The sequence below is a fragment of the Lissotriton helveticus genome, chromosome 5_1 (genome assembly GCF_964261635.1).
Source record: "Lissotriton helveticus chromosome 5_1, aLisHel1.1, whole genome shotgun sequence".
NCBI classification, from domain to species: domain Eukaryota; kingdom Metazoa; phylum Chordata; class Amphibia; order Caudata; family Salamandridae; genus Lissotriton; species Lissotriton helveticus.
The window spans coordinates 1,117,951,043-1,117,964,942 of record NC_136065.1 but is presented as its reverse complement, the minus strand read 5'-3'; the positions used below and the strand labels follow the sequence as shown (position 1 = coordinate 1,117,964,942).

The following is a 13,900-nucleotide window of genomic DNA, read 5'->3' as shown; positions in this document are numbered from 1 at the left end:
ATATGTGTATTAGGGAGGGTGAGATATAAGCAGCCGCGGGCCGTGGAGGGAGTTACGGTGAGGCAGGGAGGCGGGGAGGGGGAGAAGCAGGGTGGAGCCCTCTCCACCCTGCCCCTCCCCCTCCCCGCCTCCCTGCCCCACCGTAACTCCCTCCACGGCCCGTGGCTGCTTATAAGTGTTGATAACTCTTATTCATTTACAGCATGTTAACATACTGTCACCATTCGCTTTTTATGTACTAGTAACTATGCTGGTAATTTTGCTACTGATAATATGTGTACTTGTATTCTCCACCCTGCCCCTCCCCCTCCCCGCCTCCCTGCCCCACCGTAACTCCCTCCACGGCCCGCGGCTGCTTATAAGTGTTGCTAACTCTTATTCATTTACAGCATGTTAACATACTATCACCATTCGCTTTTTATGTACTAGTAACTATGCTGGTAATTTTGCTACTGATAATATGTGTACTTGTATTATCTAAGATACTACGCCTGTGAAGACGGCATTAGTAAATAAACATTTCAAATACACATGTGTTCTTCTTAACTCCATGTTCTGGTTTCTAAGAAATATATAACGACCGACTGTTCATGAGTTCCACGTATCCTGAGGTACTATAAGTTCATATTCTGGATTGTCTAAACATTGAGAGTTTGTTATATCCAATGTGACACTGTACCTAGCTTGCTAAGGAGTTTTTGATTACTAACGTGAGTTTTGGGACACCCTAATTCGCCGAGGTTCCAATCCTCTGTCCACAGTTCTGTGTGAGAACAGAAACCCTGCGACAGGGGCACCCCCGACCCTTGCTGGAGCTTCATCACACTTGCGATACAACTCCAGCAATGCGCCACCTTTACGGCACAGATACATCACGCATCTGTGCTGTTTTTGCCCCATGATGCGCCGCATTGTAAATGCAGCACACCATAGGTGACGGAACAGCGGCACAGAATGACTAACACATCCCTGGTGATGCGCCAGTCATCATAAATGTATCCCTATGCTTCTTATCTTGTTAGAGATGAACCGCCATATGTATCATCAAAGTTTTTTGCAGTTCCTAAATAGCGAACTTTAAGGAATAAATAGCGATTCTTTACTATTCCTAGTTTGCGATGAGCTATTTGCTAATTACAAATTACCCATTCATTTCCTTCATTTCCATAGGGCGGTTGGACTCACTTTTAGCTCGAACGGCTGAATGGATTTCCACGAAACTTGGCAAAATTGTAGGGACTGGTAGCCCGATGTGCCTTTGCTATGTCTCAAGATATATGCTCCAGTGTTTTTTACGAAAATTAACTTTGAAAAATATATATTGGGCTACATTGGCCTATATATATGTTGGAGCCCAAATGTAGCCCAATGTAGCCCAATGTAGCCCAAAGATGGCCGCCAGACACACAAAAAAACAAATGTAGCCCAAATATCAGCCAGATGTAGCCCAACTATAGCCCAGTGACAGAATGACCAATCAGCTTCGCAAACCTCCGTTACGCGAAGCGGAGCGCTGTTACAGATATATATCTTTTTGGAACGTTAATTTCTCAAAATCCACTGGAGCACATATATTGAGACCTAGCAAAGGCACATCGGGCTACCAGTCCCTAATATTTTGCCAAGTTTCGTGCAAATCCATTCAGCCGTTCGATTATTATTATTATTATTTTTTTTTGCCCCGCGGGGCCCTTTTAAAACCTCCACATCAAACCTAGGGGGTCAGCGAGGATCTACTATGCCCCCTTATAGTTATTTCCCCCTTTGTTTTGACCTCCTCTTGTCTCTCGATCCTACCGAGAGACAAGATGGCGGCCGCTACGGACTGTTTGGAATGTTGACAGACGCCGGAGAACCAATCAGCTTCGCTTCACAAAGCTCCGTTGCGCGAAAAGTACGCGTCCTGGGCCGCTGCCCAGTCCGCTGTTACAGATATATATCTTTTTTTAAACGTTAATTTCTCAAAATCCACTGGAGCACATATATTGAGACCTACAAAAGGCACATCGGGCTACCAGTCCCTACAATTTTGCCAAGTTTCGTGCAAATCCATTCAGCCGTTCGGGCTAAAAGTGAGGCCAACCGCCCTATGGAAATTAACATGGGAAAAACGCGTTTTGGGACCCCCCTTTTTTCTCGGCCCCCCCTTGACGAACCCCCCCAAAATTTTCAGGGGCTGCTCAGAAACAAAATGTGCCATTTTCCTGAAAATTTCAGCCAATTCCGTCCACAAACGCCAAAGTTATTAGACATAGAATTTTCAAAAATCCCATAGGGAAAAAATCCTAACTATATATACCTACTGGCGACCGCCAGTAGGTAATATGTGTGTGTGTATATATATATACACAAAAAATTAAAGGTTGCAGAGATGTTATAGTGTGGCTGACATTTGACTTGCACAAAACCAGAGAAATTCAGCAGTTTTAGTTACCTGAGATATAACTAGAACTTATCCCCCTCAATGTACTGCTTATGACCTCAGATATTGCATCACTGATGGCATCATCCAGTGATTGTGAGTGTTTTCTAAAAGGTTCTGAGTGTTAAACATATATACTAAAGTAAGTGTCTGTGGGAGTTCCTATCTGGGTGAGTGAGTGGGTGTGTAAGTGGTGTATATAGAAGTGACTAAATATGTGAGAGACCGTATACATGAGTGAGTGGGTGTGTGGGTTTTTGTGTCGGTGAGCGAGTGGAAGCATCAGTCTGTGTATGAGTAAGTGAGTGGCTGTGTGAGTATCTGTATGGGTGAGTGGGTTGGTATGTAAGTGGCTGCAATGGTGAATGAGAGGATGTATGAGTGTCGGTGCTGGTGTGTCAGTGGCTGTAAATGGTGAATGAGAGAGTGCATGAGTGGCGGAATGAGTGACTGAGCAGGTACATAAATGTCTGTTTGGGTGAGTGCTCGGGTACATAAGTGTCTGGATGTGTGCATGAATGGGTGTGTAAGTGGGTGTATAGGTGAGTGAGTGGGTATGTTTAATTGTTTGGGTGAGTGAATGAGTGTGTGAGTGGCTATGTCGGTGAGTAAGTAAGCGTCAGAGAGAATATATGGAAGAGTGTGTCCTTGTCTCAGTGACTGTATAGATGAGAGAGTAGATGTGTTAGTATATTTATGGCGTTAACGCAACAAGGAAAGGGAAGGGGAGACCCTCTGGTGGCTTAGCGATTTGGGTGAAAATGGCACTTCAGTGCAAAGTTAAACTAGTCCCTGTTGACTCCCAGGACATTTTGGCAATTGATCTTGCTTGGCACTCAGGCTTAAAACATTCGAATTTTAAATGTATATATTAGAGTTGGTCGGGGTACAGAGGAAACCAATACTATAGGTGTTTTTGATTATGTACTGGCTGAATGCCCTGGAAGTATCCCTTTACTGGTAGCCTGAGATTGTAACTGTACATTTGAACTCCTTGCTCCTGTCCCTTTAGATTTGACAGAGGAGTGGGACAGCCCCCGGCAAATCCTGTAGCTAGACCTCCCAATGGTTTGATGGACAAAGAGAGGAGGGCGAGGGTTGGCCCATTTTGCTGCAGCATGATTTGAGAGCCACAAATGGCAGGACGAAATCAGATATTAATGGTGAAATGCCAGCAGAATTAGTCGATCTTAAGCTGTGGCCCTTTGTGTCCTATATGATAGTGGTTAAGAGATCCGACAGTGACCACATTGCCCTGAGCCTTTCCCTAACTAATCATGGAGAGTGCAAACCAAATATTAGGGGCAGGACAGACTCAAACAAGTTCTCCACGACAAATAACCTGAGGATGATTAGATGGATTGGGTGGAGAAACACCCAGGGGTTTTGGAAGTTGTTAAGTCCTAAGCGGTTGAGGAGGTGGTGGTGCGGTTTGAACTTTCTAGAGCGGAAATAATAGAGAAGTTGAATAATCAGCAACAGATACTCTATGCGTAGATCAGGGAAAAACAGGGCCAATTGAAAAAAGGGAGGGATTCTAGTGGGAAAAAGGAGGGATAAGGAGGGCCCCCGTGGCAGACTGGTATAATCAGGATTGTAGAAAAGCCAAGGGTGAGTGCCTAAAGGCAATGAAATCTAAAATCCGCCCAGATATGGTGTTATGTAGAGCTAAATATTGACAGGCATTAGATTATGCAAAAAACAATGAGAATGTTCCCTGTGGTCCTTTCTACATAGCGCACTAGTAACTAAAGATGATCAGTACTTCTGGAGGAAAGCAGCCCTTTGTTTAAATGGACCCAAGTCTGCATTAGAGTTTACTGTCCAGCCGGTAGGGTGGGTATCCCACTTTGGGGGTCTGTATCTTCCATGACACAAGGAGAAAGAGGAGAGTGTTAGCATGAGGGAGATTGGGCCATCTGGCACCGTAGAAACTTTAGAAATATCTCCTAAGGAAACTCAAGTACTTATAAGTTCCTGTATTCGAGCTAGAGCTCCTGGACCTGATCAAATGCCTAACGACCTATATAATTTGACTGGGTGTGAGTGTTTGATTGGTTCAGATGCTCCGTCCATCACCACCCCCTTTTGTACCGCTTTGGCCGCCATAAGTGTGGCAGGGTATGCTCAGACGTGAGTCCCTTGCTCACTTTGCCACTGGATTCAAGCAAGCCGGGCTGAAGACGGCTGTAATGCCAGAAACCGGTCCTCGGAAGCTTGTTTCCGGTCCAGGGAAGGCATGGCTTGGCAGTTCGGGCTGGACTGTTCCCATGAGGCACAGGGTCAGACTGATTTGCATATAGCCATGTCTGAACAGGGGTGGCAGAGTGGGCTAAAGAACGGTGATGGATCAAACCCAGATCTTTTGACTGGGTGTGAGTGTTTGATTGGTTCAGATGCTCCGTCCATCACCACCCCCTTTTGTACCGCTAATGACCTATATAAAGCAAGATCTCAAAGTTTGCGTCCCCTACATTAATATGTTAACCAATGCTATCCTTTTGGGTATGGAAATCTCTCCTTCCTCCAATTTAGCTGAGAACATACCTACTTATGATAAAGGAGATAGGGCTAATCTGGTCAGCTGTAGCCCTATCAGTTTAATGGACTTTGTGCAGAAAATGTTCTGTGAGCAGTTACTGGCCCTTTTCCAGGATTGGATTTTATAATTCTGTCTGATTATCAGGCAGGCGTTACTACCAATATTAGTACCCTGTACCAGGTCTTCTGCTTCCCCTGCATCTATTGGAACAAAGTCTATATTAAAGGGGAGAAGCTGTCCGTAGCCTTTGTGGATCTGCTTACCTCCTTTGACTTGGGCCCCCAATCTAAATCTGGAAGGTGGAGGCAGAGTTGGGACTCCCCTGAAATGTATTAGATATCCTTATTCACCTGCACTCAGCAAATAAAGCCAAAGTTAAGTGTGGGGAGGATGGACAATTGAGCGAACCCTTCATGATAAACTGTGGAGTGAGACAGGGGTGTGTCTTAGCACCCACCATGTTGTTGCTATTTATTATTGGGGTAGGAGGCTTTCTTGACGGGGATGGGTGCGATGCCCCAAAAATCAGGACGAGTAGAGCACCTGCTCTACTCTTTGCAGACGGCACATTATTAATATGAAAATCTCCACAAGGGCTCCAACAGCTGCTAAATGAGTTCATACTCTTTTGTGATGAACATGGTTTGGAGCTCAAAAATGAAAAAATGAAGTACGTGATATTTTTCAAGGGTACTTCGAGCCATCCAAGAGACGTATGTATGTAGAGGACCGTACTATAGAATTAGTCTCTGTTTTTGAATATTTGGGGATTTGTTTGACCCCTAACTTAAGTTGGGTACCCCATATAGAGAACATGCATTTGTCCCTATTTTAACAGACTGCCCCAAAAAATAAGATTCATATAAACACGATGTCCAGGAAAGTGGCTCCAGCATTAGAAATATATATTACTAATGCCTTAGGAACAGTTTTGTATGTAGCAGAACTGTGGGGTAGTGGGAACACAGAATATCTTTCTGCCACAGAACATTGTTTCATAAGAAACATCCTTAATCTACCAGATAGCACTCCCCTGACCCCTATTTTTCTTGATCTGGCCCAAAGAAAATTTGTTCACAAGCTGGACTACAAGTGCTTACTGTTTTGGCATTGCCTATGGAAGATTAAGGAGCTTGTCCCCTATCGAGTGGCTATCAGGAATCTTTTGACACAGCCCAAGATAAATTCAATTCCCTGGTTTAGCACCCTGAGAGTACTATTGAGGAAATTGGGCATGGAGGAATATTGGTTAAGACCTGAGGAGCTGTGCTCGATTACGAAGAGTAGGATAAAAGCTATTTAATGGGAGTTTATCCTGGCAAAGGGCGTGCCAAAATCTATGGGCTCCCTGATCCAGGACTTCATGCTGAATTTCTCTGGTCAAATATCAGCCTAACTGTAACTACCTGTAATGTTTGTTTTTTCCAGTGAATTTCTAAGCTTTTTTAAAAATCTATTTCCTAACTATAATATCACTGTAACCTTTATTTTTTCAGTGAATTTTTAAGGTATTTTTAATTCTATTTTCTACCAATAACGTCCCTGTAACCTGTGTTTTTTTTCAGGGAATTTCTGTGTTTTTTATCTAGTAGTCCCATTTGCAGAATGGAGGAGAAAGGGGGCTGGTCCCCAACCAGCTCTCATGAATCCCACCGTGTTGGACATACTACTTTTTTTTAACTGTATTTATCATGTTTTGTCATACATCAAAACAAACCATAGCATCAACATGAATCAGACTTGAAAAGTACCACAGGATATCAGAAGGCTGATAATTATCGGTAAGCAGAGAAAAAAGAGAAAACAAAAAAACACCTAATTTATAGCCTAGTATGGAACAATCGCATCCATATAAGTCATTGAGTTGGCTTGTTTACACACCTCAGTACATAATCAGTCCGAGGCCTATGGGGACTTCAGCGAAATAGAATAAAGTCCAGTGTCCCATATGTTTTACACACACCAGTTAGACATAGCGTTCACATGGTAGGGTTCTCATACAGTAAATTGCTATATACCCTTCAGGAGCCTCCTCATGAGTCACCACCGTGGGGGATTCCTCGGTACGCTCACTGTGCGCCTGAAGATATGCGACCAGTGACTCCCAGATATTTCTGGGATGGGAGTTAGTCAGTAACAATTTTGCATAAGCTGTTAGTTGGTCTTTGCCATATATAAAATCATGGAGCCAAACTTTGAATTTAGGGGCTCAACCCCTCCCCTCCCCCATCCACAGGCCACCTTACGCTTGGCCAAGAGTAGACCCATGGCGGTGAACTTTCTATGCATCTTCGGGATGTCTGCTGTGTAGCCCAGAAGTGTAAACAGGGGAGAGTGCAGGATTGGGGGTTACCATCATCCCTGATAGTGCATCAAGTACTTCCGCCAGTACCCCTGGACCTGAGTGAATGCCCACGACAGGTGAAAGAAGTCAGCCCCTTCTTGGTGACATCTCACACATCGATTGTCCTCCTGTAGTTTATATTCGGAGTAGTGTGGGTGTGTAGTAGATTCTATGGAGAAACTTGAAATGTATAATAAGCATCCTGCTGCTGGCTGTAATGTCTGCGGTTTGCTCTCAGCATAATTTCCACTGCTCATCTGTCACAGGGGACTCCAAGTCCCGGTCCCACCAGCAGCGCCACGAGGTAGAAGTGAGAGACATCATGTGAGGGGCCAGACATTTTGAGTGTGATGTGCAAGACCTCCAGCTGATCAGGTTCCTGTGGGAAGCAAGGTGTGTTGGCTCGTATTTCATGTTTCGGTCGTATGTGTAGGAACATTTCCAGAGGAGTGACGCCCTCCCCGGTCAGTATAGCCTAGTGGGTTGAGTGCAATGTATCTGTTTGCATTGTTGGAGTTACAGTGTTTAATCCAGGTAGTGTATCCTTTGATAACAATAACATGAGTAAAATGTAGTTGAGCAATACTAATAGGTTTTATATTTGCTAGGTGGTAATTCAAGTTGTCCGCAAAAACATAAACCTTTGACCTGACGTTAACAAGTGTTCATCGCAAGGGTTTATTCCACAGCACTATTTAAAGTTGTAATTTTTTCCACTGCTGTCTCTGAGAAATGTTAAGGAATTTACATGATGCCTCAAATGTCGTACTACAGACACCCTCTACACTCCCTTTTAAAACATGTCTCCAAGTGTGCTTAGCCATCATTGCTTTGTTTCTACTAACCAGTAATAACTGGGACTTATTCTGTGGTTTGCATGAGTGCTGTGCTTTGCATAATTGCTGTGTCTCAGTCTGCCACCGCATCTTCAGCTTGACATATCCGCTCGGTGGGATATTTGGATCATGGAGCACTGCACACGACAGAGGTTGTGAATAATGGCCGGGATGTTAGGGAATGAGAAGGACATTACAGTACTCTAAGTACAACTTAGGGCCCGATGTAGGTAATTCTTATTTACCACTTCTTAAATACCGAATTTTACCGATTCGGTATTTAAGAAGTGGTAAATATGAAGGGAGAGATGTAGGTATTTCCAGATGTGTAAATACCGAATCTTTAGGATTCGGTATTTACCGAATCTGTAAATACCGAATCGGTATTTCCTATTGATTCCTATGGGCCTTGAAGCCCATAGGAATCAATGGGCAATACCGATTCTGTAATTACAGAATCGGTAAATACCGAATTTTGCAAGGGTGCACTGGGTGTCACTTTGACACCCTCTGGCACCCCAAAAATAGGTATGTGCGCCATGTGGCACACAGACATGCCCTAAGGGCATGTCTGTCTGTCACATGGCTAGGGGCCAGATGTAGGTAGGCTTTTACCGGTCGGTAACGGCCGATTTTGGCCGTTACCGACCGGTAAATGGATTTTGAGATGTAGGGGGCAGAATCGGTAAATTTACCGATCGGTAAATTTACCGATTCTGTAAATTACCGAATCGGTATTTTTACCGATTCGGTAATTTTGAGATGTAGGTGGGACTCTTCTGAGTCCCACAAGCCTTACAGAATCGGTATTTTACCATTAAATTCAATTTGATGGTAAAATACCGATTCTGGTGTGCATGCACATGTGTGCATGCACACCTGTGCCATATGACAGGCAGACCTGCCCTTAGGGCAGGTATGCCTGCCACATGGCACCCGAACCTGTTTTAGGGGTGCTAGAGGGTGTCAAAGTGACACCCCCTGCACCCTTGTGAAATTCGGTATTTACCGAATATCGGTAATGCCCATTCATTCCTATGGGCTTCAAAGCCCATAGGAATGAATGGGCATTACCGGTCGGTATTTACCGAATCGGTAAATACCGACTTTTACAGATTCGGTAAATCCACATCTGGATTTACCTACATCTCCCTCCTTATATTTTACCGATTCATAAATACCGAATCGGTAAAATTCGGTATTTATGAGTCGGTAAAATATATTTACCTACATCTGGCCCTAGGTGTGCATGCACACATGTGCATGCACACCTGAATTCGGTATTTTAACACCCAATTGGATTGGGTGTTAAAATACCGAATCTGAAAGGCCTGCGGCACTCAAAGATGTGCTACCTACATATGCTTTTACAGACTCGGTATTTTTACCGAGTCTGTATTTACCGATTCGGTAATTTTACCGAATCTGTAAATACAGATTCGGTAAAATACCGATTCTGTAAAGCATGCTCCTACATCTCAAAATCCAATTACCGGTCGGTAACGGCCGAATTCGGCCGTTACCGACCGGTAATTGGCCACCTACATCTGGCCCTTAACTGTCATCTAATTATCTGTTGTGTAGGTCTCTTATCTTGTAAGTTATTTCGTTCAACTCTCTTTTCCATTCCACACCTCGTTGGCTTAGTTTACACACCGAGCAGCGCCTTGAGTCTTACCTGAATTTTCACTGGACACCTTCCTGCGCTTGGCACGCGTCCACATCCTGTTACTCAATATTTATGACTGCTGTAATTCACACCTGACATTAATGCACTTTGTCTATTGTAAATGCCCTAGCTCCCTTCAGTAATTTGATTTATATGCCTTTGTAATGAGCTATTTCTTTTGTGAAACGCTTTACCACCCGTGGTTAATGCTTGCGCTACAGAAAGCTACATAAATAAATACATATCTGCTTGTTTCACGTCTGTTTGATGTGTGGTGCTCTTGCTAGTGACTGTGTCTTGTGAGAATCGTGCGGCCCCTAAATCTGCCTCACTGATTGGTAAAACATACATTAATTAATGTTAGAGATTGCCATTGAGTCGAGAAGACGTGTCAGTTACAGAAAGAATGGCCTATGCAAGGCCTGGGCATTACCATAGGTTCCCCAGGGTTTGGTAGCCTGTGGCGGCCCGGACCACGTCAGCAATGCATGTAACTCTGTCCTGACCAGTGGGAAGCTGAAGAGGAGGGCAGCAGTGACCCCCACTGTGGTACTTTCAGCGAAAGACAAAAGGAGACCAGTTCATCTGCCTGTGTTGACTATAATTAGGTGCCCACGTAAAAAGGTGTTCAATAGATGCCTTTGCATAACTAGCAGCTCTGAGGAAGACGTGGAAATGGCTGCAATCAGAGGTAATTTCTGATGCCAGGAGTGTTGGCACCAAGGCATTAGCTCAAAAGTCGCATCTTGTTACTGAGAGCAACCGTTTGTGAAATGTACCAACCAAGCTTACCTCGACTGTGTTTTAAAATGTTGTCACTTTGTGGCTCTTAAAAGCTCAACTGCCTGTTAATATCTGGAAAAAAATAGCCGTGAGTTTACAGTGTCCCGAATTAATTTTTTTGTTTTTTTCCCATCTTCATGTGCGGTCATATCTTGTTTCTTGGTTGTTTTTTTGTAGCACAAACACATTCAGAAAGCAGCTTCAGACCACCAATAAAAAACAGAACATGTTCACTAACCTCTGAGATCCTTGGATGGAAAACTGTAGCCATGCCCCATGATGCACTTCTTTTTAATTTACCACAACAGCATGCATTTATTATACATCATTGCCGACATTAATTTGAGTAGTCCCTTCAAAAGGCATGATAGCAATAGACTGCATTGCTCTTAAATCACTCTTTGCGTTCCATAGTGTCTGGTCTATTACTTTGCAAGTATGATTGAATTAATATTTACAATTGCATGCACTATTTTAAATGAATGCTCATGCGTCGTATCATATTTTACTGACGCTTTCCAATGAAAACAAGTTGACAGAAGAATGTGTGACTTAAGTATGATAAGCTACATTAGTTACTGCAACCATTTGCATATACATATCTCTATGTAAATAATGTGCACTTTGGAAATCGATACCATTCCATTACTGACTGAAAACCAAACTCAGCATTGTAAAAATATTGAAACTAGGCTCGCACAGCAGAAGACCCCCGACTAGAATGGAAGTGATATCCGTGCAGACTATCGAATGCTAATAAAACTATATGTTAAGGTTTGATCACTGCTTTCTAGTATCTAGGGAGGCAACTCGATGTAAGGCTGGTTGGTCGTGGTTAAGCTGTGGGTCATACACGTTGAGCTTGGGATTCCTCTCCTATGAGTACTTAAGCCTAAAAAGGCTATTTTTGGGGTGTCGGGGTGGAACTATGTGCCTCACTATCGAAGAGGGTCTCGGAAAATCAGGCCCAGGGTAACCTCATTTTGACTTCGTACACTCATATACTTGATGACGCACATAGGACATTATAATTACACTGGATGATGTTGAAGTTGCTTTCATGTGCCTAATATTCTGCTGATGTGATGTGTTTAAAACGTCCCTTCAACCTACACGTTTTTCAGCTGTTCTAATTTCTCCTAGGTAGCAGGGATAAAGGGAATGTTTCTGGCTAACAAGAAGACTGACAACCAGGTCAAAACCTTCATCACGTATAACAAAGGACGAGACTGGCGCCTCCTTCAGGCCCCGGAAGTTGATCTGAGAGGAGACCCCGTTCACTGCCTTCTGGTAAGTTACTTCTCAGAAAATGAGAGCTTAAAGTACACGGGTCAGGGCTCATCTGACGCAAATGAGTGGCTCCTAAAAGCACAGAATAAATGCCATGTTTTTTTCCTGAACGCCCACAGGCTTATGACACGGTGCATGTAATGCCGAATATGTGGCACCGAAACTAAAATGATATCACTGTCCTGGTGATAATTTAGTTGATTAGTTTGAAACATTCGCGTAAAGGAGCTGTTTTTAAACTACATTTTTGAAGATTTTAGATCTGCGTCTTCAGATATATTGAAAACGGAATCATAAAAAAGGGTCCTGTTCAGTCACGTTTGATCATTCTTGTTTGCCGTAACCAAAGCTCAAAAAAGCCAGAAGCGATCTCAATTTTTGTAAACTTGACGCAGTGCTGAATTTCGGTCACTAGATGGCAGTAGGAAACTACACCAGAGAAGAATACAGTGTGAATCCCAACCTTCTGTTCTTGGATTCTGCGTGCCAGTTACAGCATGCACCTGTCGACAATGCATGTACTCACGGGCGTCCTCAGATTTTCTGGGGGAAGGGGGTGTAGGGGGGGGGGCATAATTAAATCAATTTCAAGACCGTGCTGCCTGTATTAGACCCCCCTCCCCTTTGCGGACGTCCTTGTGTATACTTTCTTATATATTAGCAAAATGCCTATTTAACTACTCTACTAGAATGCACAGTGATGATGTAGCACATCAGCAAGCCACAAAATGCAATTTTTAGAGCATTTATTGTTTTGCATTGAAAGTATTCGTTCAACGCAAATGGAGTTTTATATTTCGGAATGCGTTACCATTACCCTATCAGCATCTTACATTGGACGTTGCTTAGACTATTTGATTTTTCTGGGAAAGCTACCTCTGTCGAACGACATCTTAAAATATCTACTTTTGGGCGTGGGAAATCTGAGAATGTTTGGGAAGAGCCGCGCTAGGGCTCCGGTTTGGTGCTGAGGGGAATCTCAATCACGCGAATAGAAACTGACGATCCCTGCCTCCTCCCACTTCCCTGTCTTGTCTTTCTCAATCTTTCCATCTGTCTCCCCACCTGTCTGTTGTTCCCTCTCCCTGTCTTCCTCCCTCCTTCCTCTATCTCATTCTGTCTCCACTTTCTTTGCTGCCCTTTTCTTCATTTCTTCATCCATTCATATCATCTTTTTCTAAGCTCCCCTCTCTTTTTCACTCTTACTGGTTAAGTCTGCTCTCTTCTCTTACCCGTCTCTGGCTTTTATTTCCCCTTCTTTCTCCCTCACTTCTTCTAACTCTGTTATCAGCTCTTTGTCCCCGACAGCTGTAGGCACGAGTACATTGTGTTCAGTCAACACATTAGCGGAGTGAGGTGAGCGCCTACTGCTCTATGTGCACTCTGTTGTACGGTCTCAACTGCTGGCTCCGTTTAGCATAATTGTGAGGCCATTAAAAAATGAAAGGACTCGCCTGAGGGCCGCACCCTCTATCAGCAACGTCGGGAGTGCCACTAAATCTAAGGTACCACTGGGAGGAGCGAGGGGGTGGGGTGGTGTGGGCACTTTCAGGTTTCACATAGTGTTCCCAAGACACCACTTTAATTTCACGTGACAGGCAGGCTAAAAAACCCCGGCTTCCAAAGGTAACAACCTTCTGTCCTGATCCAATTGTGAGGTGTTCTATCTAAAATGCCGAATTAAAAACGCGTATTTAAACAAAAAGGCCTATTTGGTACCCTCCGATTATTATTGTGCTGTGACATTTAAGTCACACATACCATCCCATACAGGGTTACAGTCTATTCAGTGTTATAGATTGTAACAAAGCCCAGTCCCCCACCTCTCCCCCACCTTCATCTCTGTCATAATGCGTCATTAAGGACTAAAGAAGTGCAAAAATCTGTGGCACCCCCAGGCCAGCCCCTCCTTTGCATATAAGAAGTGATAACCTAGCAACAGTGCGCAAGTTTTTCGTACACATTCAGAACATCGCGTGAAGGACAGCCAGAAGCGTGGGGCCGAGCCATGAAC

General features: G+C 43.8%; 1 protein-coding gene across 1 annotated transcript in view; it reads left to right on the top strand.

Annotated features, from left to right (window-relative positions):
- LOC144752596 (VPS10 domain-containing receptor SorCS1-like) overlaps positions 1-13,900 on the top strand; it is a 1,975,184-nt gene that overhangs the window by 1,190,899 nt on the left and 770,385 nt on the right. The window contains exon 10 of the mRNA XM_078640477.1: positions 11,740-11,886. Within this exon, the coding sequence (XP_078496603.1) occupies positions 11,740-11,886 (147 nt within the window). The remainder of the gene's footprint in view (positions 1-11,739; positions 11,887-13,900) is intronic.